The 26,328-nt window shown below is 59.3% G+C and overlaps 3 protein-coding genes across 57 annotated transcripts in view; 1 reads left to right on the top strand and 2 right to left on the bottom strand.

The window, feature by feature from the left end:
- Window positions 1–203: 203 nt before the first annotated feature.
- Window positions 204–9,308, bottom strand: TSEN54 (tRNA splicing endonuclease subunit 54). Of its 4 annotated transcripts, none has more exons than XM_034942891.3 (11): window positions 8,616–9,308; window positions 8,065–8,229; window positions 7,903–7,966; window positions 7,740–7,823; window positions 7,329–7,427; window positions 5,930–5,982; window positions 3,443–3,544; window positions 2,616–3,241; window positions 1,602–1,662; window positions 1,158–1,274; window positions 204–675 (listed from the first exon to the last, which is right to left on the bottom strand). In XM_034942891.3, exons 4-11 carry the CDS (start codon window positions 7,803–7,805, stop codon window positions 525–527), a joined length of 1,275 nt encoding a protein of 424 aa, XP_034798782.1. In that variant the 5' UTR covers window positions 7,806–7,823; window positions 7,903–7,966; window positions 8,065–8,229; window positions 8,616–9,308; the 3' UTR covers window positions 204–524. The 4 variants fall into 4 exon arrangements, with proteins under 4 accessions (XP_034798782.1, XP_034798781.1, XP_054957503.1 ...); XM_034942890.2 differs by lacking the exon at window positions 8,616–9,308 and adding an exon at window positions 8,370–8,465; XM_055101528.1 differs by lacking the exons at window positions 204–675; window positions 8,616–9,308 and adding an exon at window positions 8,370–8,465 and having other exon boundaries at window positions 1,602–1,687.
- Window positions 9,309–9,422: 114 nt separating this feature from the next.
- CASKIN2 (CASK interacting protein 2) lies at window positions 9,423–24,972 on the top strand. Of its 4 annotated transcripts, none has more exons than XM_034942880.4 (20): window positions 9,423–9,619; window positions 10,808–11,305; window positions 16,728–16,779; window positions 17,332–17,429; window positions 17,884–18,029; window positions 18,122–18,217; window positions 18,303–18,433; window positions 18,603–18,711; window positions 19,087–19,195; window positions 19,365–19,459; window positions 19,943–20,204; window positions 20,323–20,444; window positions 20,536–20,596; window positions 20,710–20,801; window positions 21,267–21,377; window positions 21,469–21,570; window positions 21,702–21,840; window positions 21,975–23,450; window positions 23,539–23,761; window positions 24,059–24,972. In XM_034942880.4, the coding sequence occupies exons 2-20, from the start codon at window positions 11,212–11,214 to the stop codon at window positions 24,147–24,149; spliced, it is 3,609 nt and encodes a 1,202-aa protein (XP_034798771.2). In that variant the 5' UTR covers window positions 9,423–9,619; window positions 10,808–11,211; the 3' UTR covers window positions 24,150–24,972. The 4 variants fall into 4 exon arrangements, with proteins under 4 accessions (XP_034798771.2, XP_034798772.2, XP_034798774.2 ...); XM_034942881.3 differs by having other exon boundaries at window positions 9,501–9,619; window positions 10,766–11,305; XM_034942883.3 differs by lacking the exons at window positions 9,423–9,619; window positions 10,808–11,305 and adding an exon at window positions 15,162–15,288.
- Window positions 24,973–25,144: 172 nt separating this feature from the next.
- TMEM94 (transmembrane protein 94) overlaps window positions 25,145–26,328 on the bottom strand; it is a 43,381-nt gene continuing 42,197 nt past the window's right edge. For all 49 annotated transcript variants that reach the window (XM_055101499.2, XM_008965861.4, XM_055101500.2 and 46 more), the window contains 2 exons: window positions 26,151–26,321; window positions 25,145–25,971 (listed from right to left, as the gene is read on the bottom strand). In XM_055101499.2, coding sequence (XP_054957474.2) covers window positions 25,899–25,971; window positions 26,151–26,321 — 244 coding nt within the window. In that variant the 3' untranslated portion in view covers window positions 25,145–25,898. The remainder of the gene's footprint in view (window positions 25,972–26,150; window positions 26,322–26,328) is intronic.

The raw sequence follows: 26,328 nt of genomic DNA, 5'->3' as shown, positions 1-26,328 counted from the left end.
CCCCTCCGACGCAGGCCCGGGAAAGGCTCAAAAGGTTCGAGGTCGCGTTCCTGCTATCCCGCGGGCTTCTCTCACTCTTAGATCCCGCACCAGAGGAAGCGGATCTCCTTGAGAGGGCAAAGCAGGGGTGAGGGGCTGGGGGCAGTTCCACTGACAACGGGACGGGGGCGAGAGGGGTTTACCCAGTACATACAGAAACAGCAGAAAAGAAATCTATTTTTAATGGCTTTGGCTTTATAGCACGAAGCAGGCACCCTCTCGTTAAAGGCACACAGTCCTCTCTTCTGCTCCACCTCCTGGGTCCTTAAAATCGAGTCCTGAGTTCCAGAGGGGTCACTGCAAGGCAGCAGGGAAGGAAGAGGGTCACAGTTTCACTCTGAGTATCAGACACCCAGGGCCAAGGCCCAGACTGGCCTCTGAAGCTACAGGTTAGAGTCTGGGTACAGGAGGCAGCCGAGATGGTCCCTGAGAACAGACAGTCCCGGTCCCCCGGAGCAAGCTCCATCCTCTGCAGAGCTGTGACGTCAGTGCCCCACATCCTGGGGCAACGTGAAGTCCCTGAAGCTGTAGAAGGAGATGTCACCATGATCCACCAGGGCAAAGATCAGAGGGACATCCCCACTCTGGTAAGATAACCGCTTGAGGCTGCAGAGGTCTGGGACAGGCTCATCAAATCTGCAGGGACAAAGGGTTAGAGTGAGACCCAGCCATAGCCCACTCCTAAGCTCTAGGGCTCCCAGAGAAGAGATTCTACGGAAGGAGTTGGGGTGCAAGAATTCTGAACCATGAGTTCTGTCTCCAAAACACAGGGCTCTGATGAAGCGCGCCCCAGAGCACTGGTTAGGGAGGTGCTAGGAAGAGCAAGGTGCTCACCACTCTTAGCCTGTAAATCCCCACAATCCACATCCCTTCTGCTGGGTGAGTCCTGGACTAAAATGGCATTGGAGAAAGACTACCCTAAAATGCCAGCAACGAGGAGCTCAGAGTAGGGCAGCACAAACTGGCTGTGTGGCCTTGTGTAGGTCACTTAGCCTCTCTGGATCTCATGTTCCTCTCAGAGATTGGCACGCTGGCCAGGGGAGTACAGAGGAGTCCCACTTGGTTCACAGGAGAACTGGCAGCAGCTGGGGGAGGGGCAGTGCTGGCTCACTGCGTACCCACTAATGCACATCCGGGCATAGGGTTTGCCAGGGTTATTCTTTCGGAATGTGGCCACAGCGTCGGCCTGGTAAACATCAAAGATGATTTCCAAGCCCCCAGACTTCTCCAACAGCCTGACAATACAATGAGAAACGTTATGACATGAACTCTTCTCCCCAACCTTTCTTTTCCATCCCACCCTTTCCCTCCACCAGTTCCTGAAAGCAGCCTCACAGAGGTGCCACTTGAGGGTTGGGGGCTCTGAACCCTTGGGCTAACCCACTGGTTGTTCTCCCTCTTCCCTAGACACACACGAACACTAGTTATTGCTCAGAGCTAGGCGTAGGGGTAGGAGTCCCTGAAACAGTCCTCTAGTTTACACCCTACTTCAGGAGCCAGTTCCTAACCACCAACTCCTGGCGGTCAAGGTACTGCAGAGACGGCACTGCTTGGAAACTTACCGGGCACCTCCATCAGGAAGGTGTGTTGTCTGCAGCACAGAGATATGCTGAAGGACCACGGCTACAAGGACACAGAAAACAAGGTACTGGGGAGGGAAGTCACATTTCTCAGTCTGCCATCTAGTTTAGGACGGCCAGATTTAGCAACTTTTTTTTTTTTAAACGGAGTCTCACTCTGTCACCCAGGCTGGAGTATAGTGGCGTGATCTTGGCTCACTGTGACCTCTGCCTCCCAGGTTCAAGCAATTCTCCTGTCTCAGCCTCCTGAGTAGCTGGGATTAGAAGTGTGCACCACCACACCCGGCTAATTTTTGTATTTTTAGTAGAGATGGTTTCACCATGTTGCCCAGGTTGGTCTCGAACTCCTGACCTCAGGTGATCTGCCCGCCTCGGCCTCCCAAAGTGCTGGGATTACAGGTATGAGCCACCGTGTCCAGCCTAGCAACATTTTTTTTTTTTTTTTAGTATAAGCATATCCCATGCAATTTTTGGAACATACTTATACTGAAAAATTAAATTTATACTGAAAGTCAAATCAAACTGATCTGGCAACCCTATCTAGTTACCTACAATCTACCGTGTTCCCATAAAGGCTTTAAGTAATTTGGAATCCATTAACACATTTAGCTTATTCTTTCCCCATTGGTTCCCTGGGCTTAGAGCAGACAGCAAGCCTTTCTTTCACTTGGCCAAGAAGGCACCTCCTTTTCCCATCTAACAGGTTGGGATCACAGCTAGTTGGTGGCAAAGCCATCCACATGCATGTTGTTTATCTTTTTAAGGATATGGTCATAGTTTCCACCCCTCCTTACCTCTCCTGACTCACCATCTCTAAGCCTTCCCACACAGGCCCTGCTGCAGCCGCGGGAGAACTGACCGTCCTTGTGGGTTCACTCCCTCCTCCCACATCTTCCTTAAGCCTCAATCCATCCCAGTTCACCCATGCCCTTTCCAAAGTCCTGTGATTCCTCAGCTGCCAGTGGCCCTCGAAGATGTGGCAGGCTGAGGGGGTACCTGGGGAGCTGGCCTGGCCAGGACTCAGCAGGGGGGTGACGGGCTGGCCCCACAGGTGAGGGGCCCGGCGCTGGCTCCTCTGCACCTGCCGCCGCTGCAGCAGCTCCTTGTACTCCCGCCAGCTGGAGCAGCGCTGCACCTCGGGATCGGCGTTGACGTCTTCCTGGAACCGCGCGGCCTCCGCGTGGTGCTCCCGTTCCCGCCTGGAGAGCTTCTCCTTGCGCTGGTTCAGCTTCTGGCACCAGGACTCAGCGTCTGTCTCCCGCCCAGCCACGTTGGCCGGGAGCAGCTCTGGGGCTGGGGCGCGCAGGAGGGTGTGGCGGCTGTCTGAAGCCATGTTGGGGAAGGAGATCTGCTCGAAGTTCCAGCGCCGCTTACCGGCCCCCGTGACTCCGTTCTCGGCTCTGCCACTCTCCCAGCTGCACCCCACCCCCTCCCTGGCCGGGCCAGGGCTGGGGCCCAGGGACCCCAGAAGCTGAAAGGGGCCCCCTGGGCCCTTCATGGGGCTTGACTCCTGGGGTTTCTCCTCTGGGCATTGGCTGGGCTGGCTGCAGGGAGGTGGGCTGGAGGCTGCCAGACTCTTGGGTTGCAGGGAGTTGTCCAGGGCCTTGGCCTTCTTAATGGACCTGAGGGACGTGGGGGAAAAGCAGCACATCTGCCCCTGGTTGCTAAGGTGCACACGTCCCATTGGAGCTGAAGGCAGGTCCCCTAGTGTCTCCCTGAGCCTGCATGGGAGCTGCCCAAGCCTAGTTCTTAGAAAACCTGTGCATTTTCCAAGGTCCCAGACACCAGCACTCCCTGGGGGGCGACCGTGATGTGGGAGTTACCGAGGGCTGGAGCTGCTCCTCTTTCTCTTGCCATCTCCATCCTCCAAGTGCTGCACGCTGGCATCCAGGTTAAGCTGCCTCTCATACGGGGACAGGACAGAGCTGTGGGGTGAGAACAGCGGGTGGGCCACTGACCCACCTCCTCAGCCTGGGGATCTGGTGGGATGTGTAAGGAAACGGGCCAAGGGGACAGTCAGTGGGCCAGGATCGGAGCCACACCCAAGTGCTAAGGCCCTAAGCAGACCCCCATGAGGGGTACAGGCCCAGCCAGGGGGCCCAGCCATGTGCCTCTGCCTAGGCAATGGCCCAGAGGAGCTAGCAAACTTGGTAAATATAGAAAAATAAAAACCTTGGATAACTATTGTTAACATCTTTCTTTCGTTTATGTATACACTGACTAATCTCTCTCCATATATTTTTTTCTAACAAAAATGGCATTGTACTAGCATACTGCTTTGTGATCTTTTTTTTCACTCAATAATATATTGTGGACACAGCCCCGTCACTGCAGCATTCTTCCCTGCTGTGAATTTTTTCCTTTTTTCTTTTTTTTTTTTTTTTTTGAGACACAGTCTTGTTCTCTCACCAGGCTGGAGTGCAGTGGCACAATCTTGGCTCACTGCAACCTCCATCTCCCGGGTTCAAGCGATTCTCCTGCCTCAGCCTCCCGAGTAGTACCGGGACTACAGGCGCGTGCCACCATGCCCAGCTAATTTTTGTATTCTTAGTAGAGACAAGGTTTCACCATGCTGGCCGGGATGGTCTCCATCTCCTGACCTCATGATCCACCTGCCTCGGCCTCCTAAAGTGCTGGGATTACAGGTGTGAGCCACTGTGCCTGGCCTCCTGGCTGTGAATTAAGGCTTTAAGGCAATGCTGTTCAAAAAAGAGCCACTAGCGACAGGTGGCTATTTAAGTTTGCTTTTTTTTTTTTTTTTTTGAGATAGAGTTTCGCTTTTTCGCCCAGGCTGGAGTGCACTGGCAAGATCTCGGCTCACTGCAACCTCAGCTGCTCAGGTTCAAGCAATTCTCGTGCCTCAGCCTCCTGAATAGCTGGGACTATAGGCGCCTGCCACCACACCTGGCTGATTTTTTTTTTTTTTTTTTTTTGGTATTTTAGTAGAGACGGGGTTTCACCATGCTGTCCAGGCTGGTCTCGTACTCCTGAGCTCACGCGATCCGCCCGCGTCGGCCTCCCAAAATGCTGGGATTACAGGCGTGAGCCACCACACCCGGCCTATTTAAGTTAGATTTAAATACATTTAAATTAAATGAAATTAAACATTCAGTCCCAGTTGCTCTAGCCCCATGTATTAGACATCACAGACACAGAACATTTTCATCATTACAGAAAGTTCTATTGGACAGAGCTGCTCTAAGGGATAACCTCTCATTTGTGTGAGCCTGCCTCTTGTTCAACTCTTGTTTGCAAGTACACTGATTTTGCACAGTGAGTGTGTTCTGTGTGACTCCTCACTAAATGCAAGCTCTGTGAGGGCAGTGATTTTGCTCTTCTGTTCTCAGCGATGTGTACAGGGCCTGACCCCCAGCAAATAATAAATATCGTTGATCATTCTCACAGGTGAACCACTGTACACATCCACGATTATTTCCTTAGGATAGGTTCCACTTTCAGAAAAGAAAAGATGTAGAGCTGGGTGTGGTGACTCATGCCTGTAATCCCAGCACTTTGGGAGGCTGAGGCGGGAGGATCATTTGAGGTCAGGAGTTCGAGACCAGCCTGGGCAACACAGTGAAACCCCATCTGTACTAAAAATAAAATAAAATAAAAAAATTAGCCAGGCATGGTGGCACACACCTGTAATCCCAGCTACTTGGGAGGCTGAGGCAGGAGAACTGCTTGAACCCAGGAGGCAGAGGCTACAGTAAGCTGAGATCATGCCACTGCACTACAGCCTGGGCGACAGAGCGAGACTCCGTCTCAAAAAGAAAAGAAAAGAAAAGAAAATATGTGCCTGCTTGAGAGCTTTTGTGACATACTGTAACTGCAAAAGCTGTACCCGTTTCCACTCCAAGTCTGAAGGTCTCTGCCTTTTACCAATGCTGGATTACTAAGGTGATGAAGGAAAAAACATTTAACCTGGCATGAAAAATGTGAAACCCTACTAATGGTAAATTCTTCACCCAGTCCTTCATTTAAGCATATACTCTACATACCTGCCTGCGCACCTACTAAGTGCCAGACACTGTTCCAATCCTGCCTCTCAGTGCTCACACACACTCAGCTGCAGGCGCAGGTCATCTGAAGATGCGGCTCGAGTTTATAAACCAGAATAAAACAAAATGACCTGGATTCCTCCCAACCTGCCTCTCTCAGAACGCTTCCAGCAGAGGCCCCCAGTCTGTGCCCAAGGAACTGCACTCCAGCCAAGGGTTCCAGGTAAGGAGAAGCCATCTTCTACCTTAGACTAGTCAGCCAGGTCCCAGGACTAGAATATATGGAAGGGGAACAGGAAGGGGATTTACCTTGGTTGGAATCGTCGAACCACATAACCCAACCTCTTCAGGTGGCTGAAGACCTCAAAAGAAAAAAAAAAAAAAATGAAAGCTCAGATGGCCACTCTGGAAAACACCAAATGGTTTCTCCAGACACAGGCCATCCCCACAGCCCTCTCTGCCCCTCCTGTACACCCCCAGATTCTAAACCCTGTGACTAAGGTTGGACCACGCTTCATTACGAACACCATCCCTAAAGATCTCAGGCTCTGAATTCCTGTCCTCCCACTTACCTTACTCGGCACAAATGACATTTAGCCAAATCCAAAAAAACTGATAGCCATGAAACCAGAAAACCACCACGCCCTGAAATACTTGAGTATTCTGATACAAAGCTCACAGGAGTGAAGCTGCCGATCACCATGTGAACAAAATGATGGCAGGTGGTGGGCATCTCTCCAGCCCCACACCTCCACAGATGCCGGTGGGAAGTTTCTGGTAAGGAGCCACATATTCAACCTTGTGTCCCTGCATTCATATCAGAGGAACATAGACAAGAATGTCCCCCATCCTGCTTGATCTCAGCAGGCTTTAGCACAGCTAACCACTTCCTCCTTGAAAGACCTTCTTTTGGCTTCTGTGATGCGACTTTGGTTTTTCTCCTGCATCACCAGACACTTCTCGGTCTGTTTCTGCTTCTTATCTGCCCCCTAACCTACACAGAGAGCCCCAGGGCTCAGACCCAGCCCTCTATTCTGATGGCACTCCCATACAGCCCAGTAGTTTAAATACCATCCATGTGCTCATGGCACCCATATTTACATCTAGCCTTGACCTCTCCTCACGCTCCAGACTTGGATTCCAATTGTCTGTCTGCTTGACACTCACTTGGATGTCCAAGAAACTCCTCAAAATTAACTTATCTGACACAGAGTTCTTTCGACTGGTCTTGTCCTCCCAAATCTGCTCCTCTTCATTCTTCCCACTCAGAAAATGACAGCACCTTCATCCACTGGCGCATGCCCAAATCATGGGCGGTAATCCTGGGTTCTTCTCTCTCCTTAATCCTGACATCCAATCCATTGGCAAAGTCCTATCCATTCTTTCTCCAAAATATTTCTGAGATTCATCTATTTTTCACTCACTGCAACCCTACCCACCCCCAACCTGCGACAAGCCCCTAGCTTCTCTCACCTGAATGAACAGCCCAGTCTCTTTGGATTCTCTTCCCCCACCTTATCTTCTGCCAGCACTGGGGTCTATGTGAAGCCAACAGGCCACCACCACAATGTAAGCCTCGTGACAGCATAGCCCTCGTCTGCCCTGCAGCCCCAGCATGTGACACTGTGCCTGGCACCTTATGGGTACTTGTCAATACTCATTGATTCAGTGGATGGGTGGCTCCCGGAGGCGGGGTGGTGGCAGATACCTGGTACTGCAGGAAGGTCACAGTGTGGTCGGTCAGCAGCAGCTGGTAAGCTTCCTGGATAGACAGTGGCAGGTCTTGGTGGAAGAGGTGGATGGAGCCCTGGAAGTGGGGCCAACAGCTCAGCTTATGAGCCCTCACTACAGTGCCACAGAGGAATGGGGCAACTTCCCAGCTGTGATACCTCCCCCTCCCCCTCTCAGCAGCGCATCAAGAATGTGGCCAACCAGGAAAGTGGGGCAGCATCACTAATGTGGACTGGAATCCCTGCTCCCTGCAACGTACCACCTCCTGCTTTAGAAGTTCGGTTATCAGTTCTCTAAAGACCGGGTTGTGTGTGCTTTTTCTCCGATAAAACGTGTCCTTCCCGTTCTTTGGTCCCAACTCCTTCCCCACCTCCCGGGCCCCACTTACACACTCCAGAAGATACAAGGCCTCTTCCGGGTGAAGCCGCTGCCGGCCCTGCTCTGAGAAGCCCATGGTCTGCCAGAATTTGCCCTGTGTGGGGCCCAGAGCAAGTGTCACAAGGGAGGGAGGGCAGGGAGGGCGGTCCCCGGTCCCCGAGCCCGCCGCTCACCGCAGGAGACTTCAACTCCACGAAGCCCTCTTCTGGCCTCCACTCGGCAGCCACCAAGCTGCCCCTGGCGAGGAGTGGGGAGGGGTCTGCGTCAGTCCATTCCGGAGGCCCCGCGGCCCGCCTCGCCCCCGCTTCCCTTACCCCTGGGCCCGCCCCTCTCACAGGCGCTCCACGCGCTGCTCTGCCAGCAGCTGCCAGAGCTCTTCCCGGCACCGGCGCAGCCGCTCGGCCTGAGCTGCCGAGTCGTCGGGCAGAAAGTCCTTGGGGCCATGCGAGCGCTGGGGCAGCTTCTGCGACCGCGAGCGGGCGGCGAAGAGCTCCTGGGCGCTGGGGGAGAAGGGGACGCGGGGTCAGCGCCGCGCATCGGGGGCCTCCTGGCCGGGTCCCGGGCGTCGGTTTCCCTACCCGCGCTGGCCCCGCGCCGGCCCCGCGCCCCCGACACCCACTCCGGCCGGGCCGCGCCGCACCTGAGCACGCGCCCCGCGGGAACCTCCACGGCCGCGGGCTCGGGCTCGGGCTCCATCCCGCCGCCGCCTGCCGCTGCGCGCGCCGCCACGCCCCGCCCGCCGCCACGCCCCGCCCACCGCCGGAGCTCCGCGCTGCCCTAGTGCCCGCCGTCCGCAACGCCGCGGCAGCCTCGCCCCCTGCACCGCCCCAGCCCGCTCTGCGCCCTCCTGATTGTCCCCGGTCCTAGCGCCCGCCCGGAAGCGCACCCCGACGCCGGGTCTGGGAGCTCAGCCCGCAGGTTGCTGGAGATGCAGAAGGCCCCTCTTTTGCCCCTAGCCCTCCTCGGGGCTTCTCTCCAGTAAAGCCTGAGGAGCCAGCGGCTGGAGTGCAGTGCGAATGGTCACACTTGTGACCGCCCCTCTGCAGCCCCGCGCTGCTTAGTCCCCACCGCCCGGGCTGGGCAAGGAGGGCAGAAGGGCTCAGGGAAGGACGAGCGGAAGGTGTGCAAATTCCGACTTTGCAGGCCGAAGGCCACCCGGGAACTGTCAGGAGCGGTCCGGGGAGGTTCGCCGTTCCTTCGGTGTCTTCCGTCCGGTCCCTACGGCTGGGCTCCGAAGCCAGGTTTCGAGGGCCGGGGGCGGGAGGCGCTGTCCGGCCCACGACGGTGCTGAAGCGCCACCTCCGCCCGGCACGAGCGCCTCCTCGAGGCTGGGGTCCCCGCACCGCCCCCGCGGGCCGCTCTGGTGCCGTCCGCTAGGTGGTGCCATTGCCCGGCCGGCGGCTGCGGGTGGGCGACGCCGGCCGCAGGCGGGGGATACTGCAAGTGGGGTCCCGCGTCTTGGTTGCCAACCCCCTTCACATTACGTCTTCTCTCCCACCAGTCAGACCCGGGGTGTCTAGCCCTTGGGTCTAAGTCCAGAGCCCCAGGTCACCTCTGCCCCCGCGCCCCCCACCCCTCCGTTTCACCTGGGCGCATGCGCTGATCCGGTCAGCGCCCCCGGTCCGGGGGGGCACGAGTTGGGGCGGGATCTGGCGCGGATGGGGGCGGAGCCGCCGGTGCTGACTGACAGCCTGACTGCGCGGCCGGGACGGTCCCTCCGTTCCCGATCCGGCGGGAGGGAGGGGGGAGGGGCGGGATTTCCTGCGGGAGGCGCCGAGCCGGCCTTGGAAAAGGAGAAGGAGAAAGGGGGGCAGGGGGGAGTGGGAGCCACCGTCCTGAGTGCCAGGGACCGAGCAGGGCCAGCCAGACCCCGGCGGGCGGCCGGGAGAGGTGAGGCTGCGGGGCCCGCGCTGGGGGTCAGCGCCCGTGGGGGCGGGCGCAAACTAACTTTTCTTGCCGTGTCGGCGGGCACCTTCATCTCCCCGCTCCTTCAGTCCTCCTCGCGCCCCTTTTCCATCCTCCGCGTTTATACCTCGGGCGCTTGGCCCGCCCGGCTTCTCCCGCCGCTTTGTTCCCCGGTGGGCCTGGGCTGGGCTGGGCTGGGGGGTTGCGAGGCGCTGGAGGGACATTCCGGGGGGCGGGGGAGCCAGCCCGACCCCAGGCACTGCCAAGGGCGCCCTCCGCCCGTGTGGGCCGCGGGCTCCGCGTGGGAGTGCCCCTGGGTTGGGCTTGGGACGTTTGGGGAGTGAGGGGTTCCCGGCCAGGGCCCCAGGCCTGCGCGGATCTCATGCCACAAGACTCCGGCAGTAAATTCGCTGCCACCGAGAAACTGACGTAAGCCTCTCTGCGGTGGAGTCCAGGGTCTGGGCTTCAGGTTCAGGCTTGGTGGGCTTGGGAGCCCCGTTTGTCAGCAGTGCCCCAGCTCTGTCTCTGTTCTCTGCCCAGCTGCTCCTCCACCCGACACAAGGGGCGAGGACGGGTCAGCAACAGGTGCTGTGCAGCTTCCCTCTCTAGCAGGCAGAGCCCCCAGAAATGGGGGGCCAGAAGCACTTCATGCCCTCCGTTCACAAAGAGTCCTAGGACTAGGGCATCCAGCCATTAAAGCGAAGCCTTGAAGCCTCCGTAGGGAGGAATCTGGGGGCTGGTGCCTTTGACAGGGAGTGACCCCTGCCCGCCTGCCTGTGCCTGACCCTCCCGGCCCCACCTCCTGGCCCGCCAGTTGTCTGTGGGTGTCGGAGCCTCGGGCTGTGGAGAACAGGCTGCTGGCCTGGCCTGCCCCAGTATGTCATGCTGCCAGGGCCCCTCCTGCCCAAGGTTGAGGTACTGCCAGGTGCCCTGGGGCCCCAGTGACTCAGCCTCCCCCTCCCAGAATGCCACCTCCCCCCCACCAATACTCCTCTCATGCATAGCAGCTTCCTCCCCACTTTCAGTGGCTCAGCATCACCATCGACTCCGAGGGGAGCCAGGGTGGCTTGGGGGCTCCCTGGAGGTCTTATCCTGCTCATCCTCTGCACTCCACTTCTGGGACCCTTGCAGGCTGTGGCCCAGCATTCGACAGAGGCCCTGTGCTTTTTCCAGAGTCCTGAGACCAGTGCACCGCTGCTGCCTGAGGCCCAAGGGAATGCTGGCTGCTCTCTGGGTGGGCACTGGTGTTCCGCAGCCAAGCCGGGAAGATTGGTGTGCCCAGTCCCAGCCCATCCTGGAGCTGTCGGAAGCCACAAGCTGATATCCATCCAGATTTCCACGTAGTCTTCACCCCCTCAAAGATTAGCTTTCCTTCGTGTGGTGGCAGTTCACGGAGCACCTTTGGGAGTATCCCTCAGTACCTGACGAGGAGCCCACTGCCTGGGACACCAGACTTGCTCCCGCGGAACCGGGAGCCCTCCAAGGGGCTGTGGCATGGCGCCCTGACGCCCCAGCTTGGACCCGTTGCCTGCCTTTGCCCTGGACTCCTGAGTGTAGAGCTCAGCCCAGGAGCCAGTATGGGTCGTGAACAGGACCTGATCCTCGCCGTCAAGAATGGAGATGTGACTGGTGTGCAGAAACTGGTGGCGAAGGTCAAGGCCACAAAGACAAGTGAGTACCGGGTGGGACGAGCATCCCGCTGAGGCCGAGCGCTCAGTTCACAGAGGCTTGGTGGGTGGGGGTGGGTCACTGTGATCTGCATATTTGAGGAGGGTGGACTGTCTTGTTCTCAGTAAGAAGTGCCTCTGTGTGAGAGAGCCAGAGAGAAAGTTGGGTCCCCCTTGCTGTGTGTCCTTAGGCAAGTCACTTAACCTCTCTGGGCTGCAGTTTCCTGGCCTGCAAAATTAGAGGGTTGAAGTACATTCATTCACATTGTTATTGAGTGCCTATAGCTTGTCACACAGGCTGGAGTACAGTGGCAGGATCTCGGCTCACCGGAACCTCCGCCTTCTGGGTTCAAGCCATTCTCCTGCCTCAGCCTCCCTAGTAGCTGGGATTACAGGTGTGTGCCACCATGCCCGGCTAATTTTTTTTTATATTTTTGGTAGAGATGGGGGTTTCACCATGTTGACCAGACTGGTCTCGAACTCCAGACCTCAAGTGATCCACCCACCTAGGCCTCCTAGTACTAGGATTACAGGCGTGAGTCACTGTGCCTGGCTCAGGCTCTGTTCTAAGCACTGGACCATAGTAGTGAACAAAACAGACCCAAATTCCTGTCTTCGTGGAGTTGCCTTCTAGCAGATGGTCTTTCTGATGTGTTCTTTGGAGCCATGAGATTTCTGACAGTGGGTTAGAGAAGACTGAATAGATAGAACTTCATCCCTACCCCCAACCTCAAACGCACACATTTCAACCAGAGCATCTCTATGTTCGTGTCTTAAGAAGATATCTATAAGATAGCTGTTTATTTTTTTTGAGACGGAGTCTTGCTTTCTCACCCGGCTTGGAGTGCAGTGGCATGATCTCAGCGCACTGCAGCCTCTGCCTCCCGGGTTCAAGCTATTCTTCTGCCTCAGCCTCCCGAGTAGCTGGGATTACAGGTGCCTGACACAACGCCTGGCTAATTTTTACTAGAGACGGGGTTTCACCATCTAGGTCAGGCTGGTCTCGAACTCCTGACCTCAGGTGATCCACCCGCTTCAGCCTCCCAAAGTGCTAGGATTGCAGGCATGAGCCACCGCACCAGGCCACGAGATAGCTTTTTAAAAAGGGAATTCTACTGCTTAAAAAAAGTTCAACACTCTCTAACAAGTTGCTAAAGTTTCTCTTCCCCTGACATGTGTGTCCTGGTGGGGTGTGGCCAGAGGTCATTTACTGGAGATTTTCACCTAGCCTCGAGACCTGACCGGGCTGTGGGGGATCCATGCACAAGCGGCCACACCTGAGCCCCATGTCTTGGGTACCTCTGTGGTGCGACCCCCCACAGGGAGAATAGACCTCTGGGCTTCAGGGAGGGCTCTCTGGGCTGTCCCAGGAGGCCACTGGACTTGTCACCTTGAGATCCCAGATCAGCATAGGCAGGAGGTGGTTCCTGCCACCAGACTGAGGCAGGAGGAGTTCCCTGGATGGGAAGGTCTCCTCTGGAGTTCAGGGGCTCTAGCCCCAAGATACACCTCGGTCCTGTGCACAGGAAGGAGTCCCCCAGGCTACCTGAACACCTGGGGTATGGGTGCCAGAGGAAGGGCCTTAACATCATGCATCCACTAGCACACTGGGGCAGGAGACGCAGGGCCTGGAGAGGTGGAGCTGTGGGGTGGTCTCTGTGCCTAGGGAAGTGGACACAGGGTGGGTGCCACTGGGGAGGTGCTAAGGAGGTCCCAGGGGAGGGCCCTAAGGTCCAGCAGTGCAGCCACTCCCCTCTTCTGTCACCTCTGTGTTGTTTTTGGCAACCTGCCCAGTGGGGCCTTGGTCAAGCTGCTGCTGGCCTCACCGCTCTGGGTCCTCAAAGTGAGGCCCTCAGGAGGGCAGGCGGGAGGGGTTTGGAGGCCAGTGGCGGGAACTGCAGAGCTAGGCTCTTAGGCTCCGAGAAGGTCCCTTGTGCCCAGTGGGAAGCGTCTGTGGGGAAGGAGGTCCCTTCCCTCAGTCCCAAAGGGGAGAATTCACCCTGCACAGGCTGTAGGCTCAGGCACAGCGATGACTGGGGCCTGGGATTCCTTATGAGGCCCTGGCACTGTGCCTCCCCTCCCAGTCCTCTGAGAAGCTGGAGAGGCTGGTGACAAAAGTGAGATCACAAGGTGACATTTGCAAACCTTATAGTGTATGAAATATTATAATTTCCTCACTTGCCTGTGAGATAGGTATTTCAATATCCGTTCTGTAGATAAGGAAAGTGATGCTCAGAGAGGGTTAGTGACTTGCCTAAAGTCACATAGCCATAGCATGGCAGAGCAGAGGCAAAGCTGCACCCTGTCCCCTGTGCTCTGCACTCAGCTGCCCATCAGTATTACCTAGGGATTGTTCTGTTCTTTTCTTTTTAAAGAGATAGGGTCTCACTTTGGGAGGCCGAGGTGGGCAGATCACTTGACGTCAGGAGTTCGAGACCAGCCTGGGCAACGTGGTGAAGCCCCGTCTCTACTAAAAATACAAAAATTAGCTCAGTGTGGTGGCAAGTGCCTGTAGTCCCAGCTACTCAGGAGGATGAGGCAGGAGGATCGCTTGAACCTGGGAGGCAGAGGTTGCAGTGAGCTGAGATTGTACCACTGCACTCCAGCCTGGGCAACAGAGCAAGAGTCTGTCTCAAAAAAAAAAAAAAAAAAAAGACAGAGAAAGAGATGGGGTCTCGCTATGTTGCCCAGCCTTGAACTCCTGGGCTCTAGTGATCCTCCTGCCTCATCTTCCCACCTCAGCCTCCTGAGTGGCTGGTACTACAGGCAATGCCACCATGCTGGCCTAGGGATTGTTTCAAAAGTGCAGACTGGGCCAGCCATGATGGCACACACCTATAGTCCTGTTGGCCCTGTGCACAGGAAGGAGTCCCCCAGGACTCCTAGTTAGCCTAGGAGTTTGAGACTGGCCTGGGCAACATAGTAAGATGCCATCTCTACAAAAAAATTAAGAAATGATCTGGGCATGGTGGCACATGCCTGTAGTCCCACCTATTCAGGAGGCTGAGGTGGGAGGATCGCTTGAGTCGGGGAGGTCAAGGCTGCAGTGAGCCGAGATCGTGCCACTACACTCCAACCTGGGCAGCAGAGCAAGACCCTGTCTCAAAAAGTAATAAATAAGTAAAAATAAAAGTGTAGACTCCTTGGACTCCCCTCAAAATCAGACTCATCACAGAGGGCCTGGGACTCTGTGTATCAGAAAGTTCTCCCCATGATTTTAATGCAGTTCTCAGAAGTGAGGCTGGGGACTCTTGCTCCATATCGTAAGAAGGCAAGGGAAACTGCTAAAAGGGAGGCGTCAGGACTCCCCTTTTTTCTTCTGGGGTTTAGCTGGCGCTTTATAGCTATCCAGAGAGAGAACAGGGAGGTGGGAGATGCTCCCTCAGTCTCCTGCATTTGATATCAGGCCAATTCCCTGCCCCCACCCGGGTCGTCTTCAGGGAGCAGGTGGCTGAGAGAAGAGGGGTACAGTTGCCCTCGCCCTGCTCCCCGCCCCTCGCCGCACCACTCCCTTTTCTGAACAATCTCCTTCTTTGGCCAGAGGAAATGGGGTGTGCTGGGGCGGCCGGCTGAGCTCACATCCTCTGCCCGGGAGCCTAAATCAGGAGCCACCCTTCCACCCCCAGCGCCAGGCCCGGGAAGAAGGTTGTACCGCAGGGGAAGTGCCTGGAGTCACTGCCAGGAACCTGGACCCTCTGCCCTCCTGCCAGGGTCCCCAGCCCGGTCACACTGAGCCTCTTCCCCACCGCCTTTCCGGCTATTGTTCTGAAAAGAACGGAGCCACCCAGCCTGGCCCTTGCCCTGTTCCTGTCCTGCCTGTCACATTGTCCTGCTCCTCTCGGGAGGGACTGCATCCCGCCACCCAGCTGCATCATCCCAAACTGTCCAGGCTGTTGGAAGAGGAGGGCTAATGAAGAGTGGGCAGCTTGAAGGGTGCTCTGTGTCTCTTCCCTGCTGACTGCATTGTCTCCACTGGGGCTCAGAGAGGTACCGTGGCAGGCCAGGGTCACACAGCCAGAGTGAGCATTTGAACTGTGCACTTCCGCTTCTAGAGCCCCTCTTCTTTCTACTGCCTCAAATGGTTCTGTATGACAAGGACTTTCCAAGGGGACTGGAGGAAAATGGAGGTCTGTGTTTCTTCCCAGTGGCCACAACCCCTTTAGCGCTTTGTCCCTCCCTGGCTCTGTCTTTACCTTTGTGGCACAGTGTCCTTCAGTTTGGCCCTCAATGTAGCTGTCCCCTCCCTCCCTGTGCCATGTTCCCTACTGCCAGGTTGGTCCCTCCCCTCCCTGTTGGAATGAAGCCCTGTCTTCCCCAGGCTACTGGGGTATTCAGGGGTCCACCGGAGCCTGGGGGGCAGGCCTGGGCCAGCACACTTGGCACTCTGCCTGGCCTGGCCAAGCCAGGCCCACTCCTTCCCTGCAGGGTGGGTTCTAGCAGGAGGCAGGGGCCACCCATGACAGGCCTTCCTTCCCTCCCCAGCACTTCAAGAGCCACTCCCACCAGTTCCCTGGCTCTCGCAGGGAGCACACCTGCCTGAACCCTGCCCCGAGAGGGGGTGGCCCCAGCTCCTCTTGCCACCAACCTGCAGAGTCCTTGTCCAGGGCATGGACATCTCAGCTAAGACCCTGGAGGTGTGGAGTCAGCAGTAGCAGTGACTCCCCGGGCAGTCTGAGCACCCATGGAGATCCCAGTGGGGACAGTATGGGCCCTGTGCCAGCTCTTGTTGGAGGACCATCGCCCTAACATCGGGATGGTATTTGCCCACACGTCAGGAGGGCTAGATGTTGAGAGCTCCTGTCTTTGCATATGACAAGGTCAGGCACTGTACTCACAGCCCCCATGAGCAGGTTCTGATCAGCTCATTTTACAGTTGAGGACACTGAGCATGGGAGGTTAAATGACTTGTCACAGTCACACAGCTGGTGCCTGGCAGAGCCAGTGTTGGGTAGAGGTCTGTCTAATGTCACCTTCCTCTGGGATGCCCCAGGACTGGGCATCGTGGCCTGCCCTTGAATACCTAGTGCCTCTTTCCTTCTCTCTCCCCACCCCTCGGCCCAGTAGGACAACATGACTCGCTGCCTGGCCCATTCAGGCAGGAATGCTAACCATGCACACCGTGGGCCTGTCCACTGAGGGCACATCGTGCCAGTCCCACCCCCCGCCCTCTTTGGCTCTATAAACAAGCGGGACTGGGGCGAGGGGAAGCCAGCCCACTGCCGCAGCAGCATCCTGCCCTCACTGCCCTCACGCTGCTGGGCCGGTGGGCCAGGGTGGGGAGCCACAGGGACGGGACGGGCGGAAGGCCATGGGGCAGGTGCTTTCCTGCACGCCAAGAGGTCAGCCGGGCTGTGACAGGTGGGGGGAGGGATGCTGGGTGAGGGCAGTCATATCATGGCCCTGACACCTCCTGCCCTGACCCCTAGAGCTCCTGGGCTCCACAAAGAGGCTCAACGTGAACTACCAGGATGCTGATGGGTGAGTGGGAGCCCCTGTCCCTCTGCAGAGCTGCTGGGTGGGGGCAGTAGAGCCCAGGGGTGGGGCTGGAGGGAAAGATCCTGAGGCCCAGGGTCCCTTTCCCTCTCAGACTTGGCCCTGGAAGTGTATTTGCTGCGAGCTGTGGGCCCTGTCCCTGGGCTGGAGGGAGGGGGCACCCGCCCGCCCGTGGAGTTAGCCCTGAGTGAGGGGAGGGGCCCTGGTGCCTCTCCGCAGGGCCTCCTGGGGTCAGATTCCTTTGGGGCCCCCTTTTCTCCCTGGAGGGTAGGAGCCCTCAGGCTCCTGCTCCCACGGCCCCCTCCCCTGGGCCAGCTGGGAGGCGGGGGGGGCGAGACAAACGGGCCTCTCAGTGCAGACACTGAGCCCTTTCATGCTGTGGCTCAGCCACTGCGCTCCCACGGCAGGGCTGCTGGGGTTGGGGGGGCCAGTAACCCATCCCTGCCAGCCCCCAGGATAGGTTCGGGTATGGAAGACCAGGATTTGGGGGTGGGGGCTGCCCACCAACACCCCTAACTTTGTGTCCTCCCACATCAGATTCTCTGCCCTCCACCACGCTGCTTTGGGGGGCAGCCTGGAGCTCATAGCCTTGCTGCTAGAGGCTCAGGCCACTGTTGACATCAAGGACAGCAATGGTGAGACCCCCATGTGCCCCCGACCCCCACCCTGGGCAGGTAGGGGCCCTACCCAGACCCTGGGACCAGAGCTTGCTCCCATGACAACGTAGCAATGCTAATAGATGCTAGCACAGCGTCTCTGGGCTTGCAAGTGGCTTTTCCCCGTTTACTCTTCACAGCCTTCTTGCATAGGGGAGTGGTACTAACATCCCATTATTCAGATGAGTAGGTTGAGGCTCAGCGAGGTTTTGTTGCTGTCCTGGGGTCATCATGATCCGCAGTGGGCACAGCAGGACTCTGGCTTCAGCCCTGTCGAGCCGAACCTCTTCCTAACCACACCTGGATAGAGCCAGCATTGCATCCCCGTGGGCTCTCTGCCCTCCCAGCTGGGCTGGCTCCGTACTCTGCTCAGTTCCTCTCCACCCCCAACGCCGTCCCAGGACCTCCCTCAGAAACGCTTTCCTCCTGCCAGGCATGCGCCCGCTGCACTACGCAGCCTGGCAGGGCCGGCTGGAGCCTGTGAGGCTGCTGCTGCGCGCCTCTGCGGCCGTCAATGCCGCCTCGCTGGACGGACAGATCCCCCTGCACCTGGCTGCGCAGTATGGACATTATGAGGTGGTACGTGAGGCTGCCCACAGGGGCGTGGCGCAGGGCGGGGTGGGGTGCCGCAGGACAGGCCAGGCCCCCTCACTCGGCTCCCCCAACCCCAGTCAGAAATGCTCCTCCAGCATCAGTCCAACCCATGCCTGGTCAACAAGGCCAAGAAGACGCCCCTGGACCTGGCCTGTGAATTTGGCCGACTCAAGGTGAGGCCTGCAGCCTTGGGGTGCTGGGTCCTGGACATGTACAGGGTCTCAGGAGGAGGCTCTAACTGGGCACTGGGTGCTGCAGGTGGCCCAGCTGCTTCTGAATAGCCACTTATGTGTGGCACTGCTGGAGGGTGAGGCCAAAGACCCGTGTGACCCCAACTACACCACGCCCCTGCACTTGGCTGCCAAGAATGGCCACAGAGAAGTCATCAGGTACCCTTGGGGTCCCCCCGCTTCCTCATCACCTGCCTGCGGGACCATCGGTGCCCCTCAGTGCCCTCCCCCACTGCCCTTTTCACCTGGGCTCTCCATCTCCCAGGCCCCCAGCAGTCAGCACCCCCTCCTACGCCACCTCCCCCGTGACTCCCCCCGTCCACTGCAGGCAGCTCCTGAGAGCTGGGATCGAGATCAACCGCCAGACCAAGACGGGTACGGCGCTCCACGAGGCCGCACTGTATGGCAAGACCGAGGTGGTGCGGCTGCTTCTGGAGGTGGGTATGGGCCCCTGCTCCCTCGCAGGTGTCCATGGAGCCTCTGCCCTGTGCCCCTGACTGGCTGGGGAGGTACGGGACGGAGGACTCCAGCGTGGTTTTTGCATGGGCGTCAGGAAAGAGGCCTGACTTCCTTCTGAATGGTGCCGAGGCGGTGCAGATGGATCGGGGGCAGACCAACCTGATTGGCACCCCAGATCTGCCTCTTACTAGCTGAGTGAACTTGAGCTTGTCCTTGACTGAGTCCCTGAGCCTCTATGTCCTCATCCGTAAAATCGGAAAATGGTAATAGTACCTATGTCCCGGGTAGCTGAGAGAATCGGGTGAGGGGTGTCAAAGTGCTTAGCGTGTGCTCATGTGACACTGTGCACCCAGGGAGGTGTGGACGTGAACATCCGGAATACGTATAACCAGACGGCGCTGGACATAGTGAATCAGTTCACCACCTCCCAGGCCAGCCGGGAAATCAAGCAGCTACTGCGGGGTGAGTGCGGGGGTGGATACCCTGCCCAGGGGGCCTGGGGCCGCTCAAGTGGTACCAGGATGTGGAGGGGGAGTGGACGTCCCTGGGGGAGGGTTGTCAAGGGCATGAGGGGTGGGAAGATGCCCTAAGGACCCTTAGATGACACCTGTCCCCCACCCTGTTCTCTTAGAGGCCTCAGGGATCCTGAAGGTCCGAGCGCTCAAGGATTTCTGGAACCTCCACGATCCCACTGCTCTCAATGTCCGGGCAGGGGATGTCATCACGGTGAGGGACCCCAAGCAGGCATTCCTTTGCAAATACAAATGATTGCTGTTACTTATTTGGGCACCTGCTACGTTACCACGTTCTGCCCTGAGGTCTCTATATGCACCCTCATTTAATTCTTCCTAAAGCCAGGGAAGGCAGTGCTGTTAGCATTTCTTCTTTACAGATGACAAAATTGAGAATTAAACAAAATAAAATCAAGAGAAATTCAAGTGACTTGCCCAAGGTCACACAGCTAGCAAGTAGTGGAGCTGTGATTTGACCACGGGCTGCCACTGGGGCTCGCCCTGGAGGCACAGGGGAGATTGAGCTGGCTGCTGGCAGCAGGGGCGGAACTTGGGCCAGTGTGGGCATTAGAGGCCAGCTCCTTAGGGGTAGGGGAAGAGCTGGACCAGGGTTGCCAGACCGCAGCTGCAGGGACAACCGTTTGCCACTTGCCTGGTGCTGGGAGTGACCGTCCCCGCCCCCCACCCCTGGCCGCAGGTGCTAGAACAGCATCCCGACGGCCGCTGGAAGGGCCACATCCACGAGAGCCAGAGGGGCACAGACCGCATAGGCTACTTCCCCCCGGGCATTGTTGAGGTGGTCAGCAAGCGGGTGGGCATCCCTGCAGCCCGCCTCCCCTCCGCACCCACCCCCCTGCGCCCAGGCTTCTCCCGGACACCGCAGCCTCCTGCCGAAGAACCCCCGCACCCTCTTACCTACAGCCAGCTTCCTCGGGTGGGCCTCAGCCCAGACAGCCCAGGTACATCCTCCCAGGGGGCAGTGCTGGGCACTGTGTGGGCGTGTGGCCTGGGCAAGCTGCCAGACAGCTGTCAGAGCGACACTTGGGACTCTGACCCCTTGGCTTCTGCCCCCCACAGCAGGTGACAGGAATAGCGTGGGCAGTGAGGGCAGCGTGGGCAGCATCCGCAGTGCCGGCAGCGGGCAGAGCTCTGAGGGCACTAATGGCCATGGCCCTGGCCTCCTGATTGAGAACGCCCAGGTAGGATGATGGGGTCACGGACCAGGTCAGGGCTCACTCCCCACTGCCACTTCCCCAAATGCTGAGTTGGCTCCTGCCCTGTCTCCTCCAGCCACTGCCCTCTGCCGGAGAGGACCAGGTGCTGCCAGGACTCCACCCGCCGTCCCTGGCAGGTAGGAAGGGTCAGGGGACCTGGGTTGGCTAGGAGAGGTGCAAGTAAGGAGGCCGAGGGTGGGCACCCCTTCCTCCTGCCACCTTTCCATTCCATTTTTCTCTCTCCTTGAAGACAACCTGAGCCACCGCCCTCTGGCCAACTGCCGCTCTGGGGAGCAGATCTTCACCCAGGACGTGCGGCCAGAACAGCTGCTGGAGGGGAAGGTGTGACCTCCACGGGGTGCACCGTGGGCCTCGGGGGGGAAGGTGTGACTTCCACGGGGTGCACCGTGGGCCTCCGGGGGGGAAGGTGTGACCTCCACGGGGTGCACCGTGGGCCTCGGGGGGGGAAGGTGTGACCTCCACGGGGTGCACCATGGGCCTCGGGGTGGGAAGGTGTGACCTCCACGGGGTGCACCGTGGGCCTCGGGGGGGAAGGTGTGACCTCCACGGGGTGCACCGTGGGCCTCGGGGGGGAAGGTGTGACCTCCACGGGGTGCACCGTGGGCCTCGGGGGGGAAGGTGTGACCTCCACGGGGTGCACTGTGGGCCTCGGGGTGGGTAGGGCAGGGTAGAGGCAAGAGCCTCTGTATGGACTGAAGCCCCGCTCAGGCAGGTCCTGAGCCCCTGGTGGGGGCTAGGGCCTTGGTCCAGCTCCTGCTAATTCTGCCCCCTTCCCCCACCCCGCAGGACGCGCAGGCCATTCATAACTGGCTAAGCGAGTTCCAGCTGGAGGGCTACACTGCCCACTTTCTGCAGGCCGGCTATGATGTGCCTACCATCAGCCGCATGACACCTGAGGTGGGGGCTGCAGCCGGGAAGCAGCGCCCAGCGGGCGGGGGAGGGCCCAGCAGGCGGGGGAGGGGCCTGATGGCCAGACTTTGTGTGGCAGGACCTGACGGCCATCGGGGTGACCAAGCCTGGGCACAGGAAGAAGATCGCCTCAGAGATCGCTCAGCTCAGCATCGCCGAGTGGCTGCCCAGCTACATCCCAGTGAGCCATCAAGGGTGGCTGGGGAGTGGGGCACGTGCTGTCGCCCTCAGCTGTGGCTTTGCGGTGCCTTTTCTCCTCTGGCTGGGGGCGGAGGCTGGCTGGGAGTTGTTCTGAGGACGGTGCTCTTCCAGACGGACCTGCTGGAGTGGCTGTGTGCACTGGGGCTGCCGCAGTACCACAAGCAGCTGGTGAGCAGCGGCTACGACTCCATGGGGCTGGTGGCCGACCTCACCTGGGAGGAGCTGCAGGAGATTGGGGTGAACAAGCTCGGTAAGGACTGTCCTGAGGCCTGGCTGGGCCCCCACCTGCCTCCGGGGTCTCCAAGAGAAGACAGTATGGGGCCCAGCGGTGACCAGGACAACCCCAGCCCCAGCTAACCTTGCCACTTCCGTCCCCCATCTCAGGGCATCAGAAGAAGCTCATGCTGGGGGTGAAGCGGCTGGCGGAGCTTCGGCGGGGCCTGCTGCAGGGGGAGGCCCTCAGCGAAGGCGGGCGCCGGCTGGCCAAGGGTCCGGAGCTGATGGCCATTGAGGGACTGGAGAACGGAGAAGGCCCAGCTACAGCTGGCCCACGGCTCCTCACCTTCCAGGGCAGCGAACTAAGCCCAGAGCTACAGGCGGCCATGGCAGGGGGTGGCCCTGAACCACTCCCCCTCCCACCTGCCCGCTCTCCCAGCCAGGAGAGCATCGGGGCACGCTCACGGGGGTCTGGCCACTCACAGGAACAGCCTGCCCCACAGCCCAGCGGTGGAGATCCCAGCCCCCCCCAGGAGAGGAACCTTCCAGAGGGCACAGAGCGGCCCCCTAAGCTTTGTTCTTCACTTCCTGGCCAAGGACCCCCACCCTATGTTTTTATGTACCCCCAGGGCTCACCCTCTAGCCCGGCCCCAGGGCCACCTCCTGGCGCACCCTGGGCCTTCTCCTACTTGGCCGGGCCCCCTGCCACTCCCCCAGACCCGCCTCGACCTAAGCGCCGGTCCCACAGCCTAAGCCGCCCTGGCCCCACAGAGGGGGATGCTGAGGGGGAGGCCGAAGGGCCAGTGGGCAGCACCCTAGGCAGTTATGCTACCCTTACCCGGCGGCCAGGACGCAGTGCCCTTGTCCGGACCAGTCCTAGTGTGACCCCAACCCCAGCTCGGGGGACTCCTCGCAGCCAGTCCTTTGCCCTGCGGGCCCGGCGCAAAGGCCCCCCGCCCCCGCCCCCCAAGCGCCTCAGCTCCGTCTCTGGCCCCAGCCCGGAGCCACCTCCACTAGATGGGAGCCCAGGGCCCAAGGAAGGGGCCACAGGGCCCCGAAGGCGAACACTGAGTGAACCTGCTGGCCCCTCAGAGCCCCCTGGCCCACCTGCCCCGGCTGGGCCCGCGTCAGACACGGAGGAGGAGGAGCCAGGCCCTGAGGGGACGCCCCCATCTCGGGGCAGCTCTGGGGAAGGGCTGCCGTTTGCAGAGGAAGGGAACCTGACCATCAAACAGCGCCCGAAGCCCGCTGGCCCCCCGCCCCGAGAGACACCCGTGCCCCCCGGCCTCGATTTCAACCTCACGGAATCAGACACTGTTAAGCGGAGGCCCAAGTGCCGGGAGAGAGAGCCACTGCAGACCGCACTGCTGGCCTTCGGAGTGGCCAGTGCCACGCCTGGCCCCGCTGCCCCCCTGCCTTCCCCAACTCCTGGCGAGTCTCCTCCAGCTTCTAGCCTTCCCCAGCCCGAGCCCAGCAGCCTTCCAGCCCAAGGAGTTCCAACCCCCCTTGCTCCCAGCCCCGCCATGCAGCCTCCAGTGCTGCCCTGCCCAGGGCCAGGTCTGGAAAGCTCAGCAGCTAGTCGGTGGAATGGGGAGACAGAACCCCCAGCCGCCCCTGCTGCCCTCCTCAAGGTGCCCGGAGCAGGTAGGAGGCGAGGCCTGTGGGAGAGTCACTGCTGGCAGGGTTGTGTCTGACCCAGCCAAGTCCCAGGCCAACCTTTTTGTCTCTGCAGGAACAGCCCCCAAGCCTGTGTCGGTGGCCTGCACCCAGCTGGCATTTTCTGGCCCTAAGCTAGCGCCCCGGCTCGGCCCCCGCCCAGTGCCTCCTCCACGGCCTGAGAGCACTGGGACTGTGGGCCCAGGCCAGGCCCAGCAGAGACTGGAGCAGACCAGCTCGTCCCTGGCAGCTGCACTGAGAGCCGCAGAGAAGAGCATTGGCACCAAGGAGCAAGAGGGGTGAGGGGGGCCGGATGGGGAGGGAGAGAAGGCTGCAGAGAAACAGTGCTCCCTGCACCCTCTGCCCAGGGATCATGGGGATGTTGGAGGGGGACATTGCAGGCACTAATGGGATAAGAGGCCAGGTGTTGGAGTCACCTAGATCAGGGAATCCTGGTGGCTACCATTTAAGAGGCACAGGAGCCTGGCCGGTCCCTTGCCTCCCTGAGCCTCTGGGAGCTATGACAGCTCCCTGCCCCAGGGCCAGTGGGGTGCAGGCCACTGGCTGATCTGACCGCATCCTTCCCCTTGCTGCAGCACCCCCAGCGCCTCCACCAAGCACATTCTGGATGACATCAGCACCATGTTCGACGCCCTGGCTGACCAGCTGGATGCCATGCTGGACTGAGCCCTCCAGCAGTGCCCACTGTGACCTGCCGAAGTCCACTGCCTTTGCCCCAGCACAGAAGAGGCCCCTGCCACCCTAGGGACAGGCCAAGGGCTGGTCAGGCTGAAGTGCCCCTCCTCGCAGGGCCCCTTCCCACTCAGCCCGCGGCTGTGGGCACCACAGCTCTTGTGGGGCAGCCCACCTTAGAACCTGACTAGCGAGGGACCTCCGCTGAATCTCAGCAAAGCCCCTCCCAGGGTTTGATCGATTGAGCAGGACAGCCTTGCTCCTGGACAGGGACCCTGGTAAGAGCTCTCTCCTCAGGGAGGAAGTGGGGGTGGGGCTTTGGGGGTGCTTTCTCTGTACCCCCCGGCCCATGTCCCAAGTTGTGCCAAGGGAATGCCTCTTGCCACCCACCATCCTGCCCAGGCCCTGAGAGGCTGGAGGAGGCGTGTGTCTGGCCGGGCCCCCTCTCCGTAGGTGTACAGAGGACATGTAAATACACAGCAGTGGTGCCCAGGCAGCTCCTGCCCCGGCCTTCCCTCACTGAGGCAGGGCTAGCAGGGGTGGGAGGCAGTGGGGTTAACAGATCCCACAAGTCCTAACTTTTCAATTGTAAATGTTATTTTCTAAGCAGAGAGAAATGCATATATTTTAAATGGAATTTATTCTATCTATTAACTGCCTGAGAGGACACAATGGGGGAGGGGCTTCGGACCACAGCAGGAGCCCCGACTGCCCACCTGAGGGCAGGGAGAGCCTGACCCCATTGGCCCAGGCCCTGGCTCTGTAACCATTAACCTCTTCCCCCAACTAACACCAATGAAAACACCATTCCACGTGACTGGGCTGTGTGTTTGCCTCTGTGACATGGGGACCCCTGACCCCAGGGGTCTCGCCTGAGCCAGACCTGAGGGACCCACCCGCGTAGATGGAGGAAGGTTTAGGCCTCCCTTTGCCAGCCACCGCCGGGGGTGGGCAGACCCTGGAGTGGCCTTACAGACCAGCCACAGGTATTTCTTAGCAATTGACACATTTTAATACAAACCAGTCTACATTCATTCCTAAAAGGCTCATTTCCAGTAAAAAATATACACCAGTAGAAACTTCTCCCAGAACTGGGGCAGAGGCTGAGGAGACCTGGGCCAGATTCCCCAAGACTGACAGGCAGCCAGCTTGAGCCAGGCACAGGAAGAGGCTCCAGGGCGAAGCGGGGGCCCTGCTCCATCTTCAGGTTCAGGCGGGAGACTCCCCCACAGAGGGAGGGAGGGGAGGCACTCGGGGCCACATCCAGGCAAGCACCACCCCCCTGCCCTCCACGGCAGCCTTGGGAGTTGGACGCGTCGGCCAAGGCTGCTGCTCTTGCTCCTCCAAAGAAGGTTGGCTTCAAGGCCGTGTCCAGGGACCCACGAGCAGAGGCACTGGGGGGCAAGGGATCTCCAAGGGGGCAAGGGATCCCTAAAGGGGGTAGCTCACAGGTGAGGGGGTTTAGGGCCCCTCTAGGGAGCGCCTGAGGCCATACATTCAAGAGTGTCCCTGGTGAGGCCCAGGGAAGAGCCAGGACTGGCCAAGGGCCCAGGCCGTCAGCTCCTCCACAGTGAGCCCCAGGGCTCAGGAAGACAGCGGGGTCTGACACGGGGAGCTGGGTTTCCAGTGCCACGGGTGCAGGAGCAAACCTGGAAACATTCATGATACAAACTCCCCTGTTCAGAAATGGGTCTGGCTTTAGCCCCAGGGACGGGGGCAACTACAGCCACCACAGCCAGTGGCTCAGAAGGGAGAGTTCATGCCCAGCTTAGTTTCAAACTGCAGCTTCTGTCGCTTCTGGTAGCGGACTCGGACCCTGGTGGGGCAGGAGATTAAAGTACAGGTTGGCAAAGATCCTTAGACCAGGGGCCGGGGCAGGACACCAGAGGAGGAGGGAGGGATGGGCAGCGGAAAGGTTGGCGAGTGTCGCCAAGGGAGTAACAGGTTTAGGGAACAAGCCTGAGCCCAGAGGGAGGCGCCCTGCTGACAGCTCACCGAATCTCATGTAGCTTCACGATCTCATTGGTCACCACCACAAGGACCAGGGACAGGCAGCCCAGGAGCCATGTCAGCAGGGGCACGTCCTCCAGGCCAAAGTGGACGTGGCTGTCCCTGTGTGTCCACAGCTGCAGGTCCACAGCCGTCTGGACCACCTGACCCAGCAGCCTGCAGG

The sequence above is a fragment of the Pan paniscus genome, chromosome 19 (genome assembly GCF_029289425.2).
Source record: "Pan paniscus chromosome 19, NHGRI_mPanPan1-v2.0_pri, whole genome shotgun sequence".
NCBI classification, from domain to species: Eukaryota; Metazoa; Chordata; class Mammalia; order Primates; family Hominidae; genus Pan; species Pan paniscus.
This window is presented reverse-complemented; position numbering and strand designations above follow the sequence as displayed.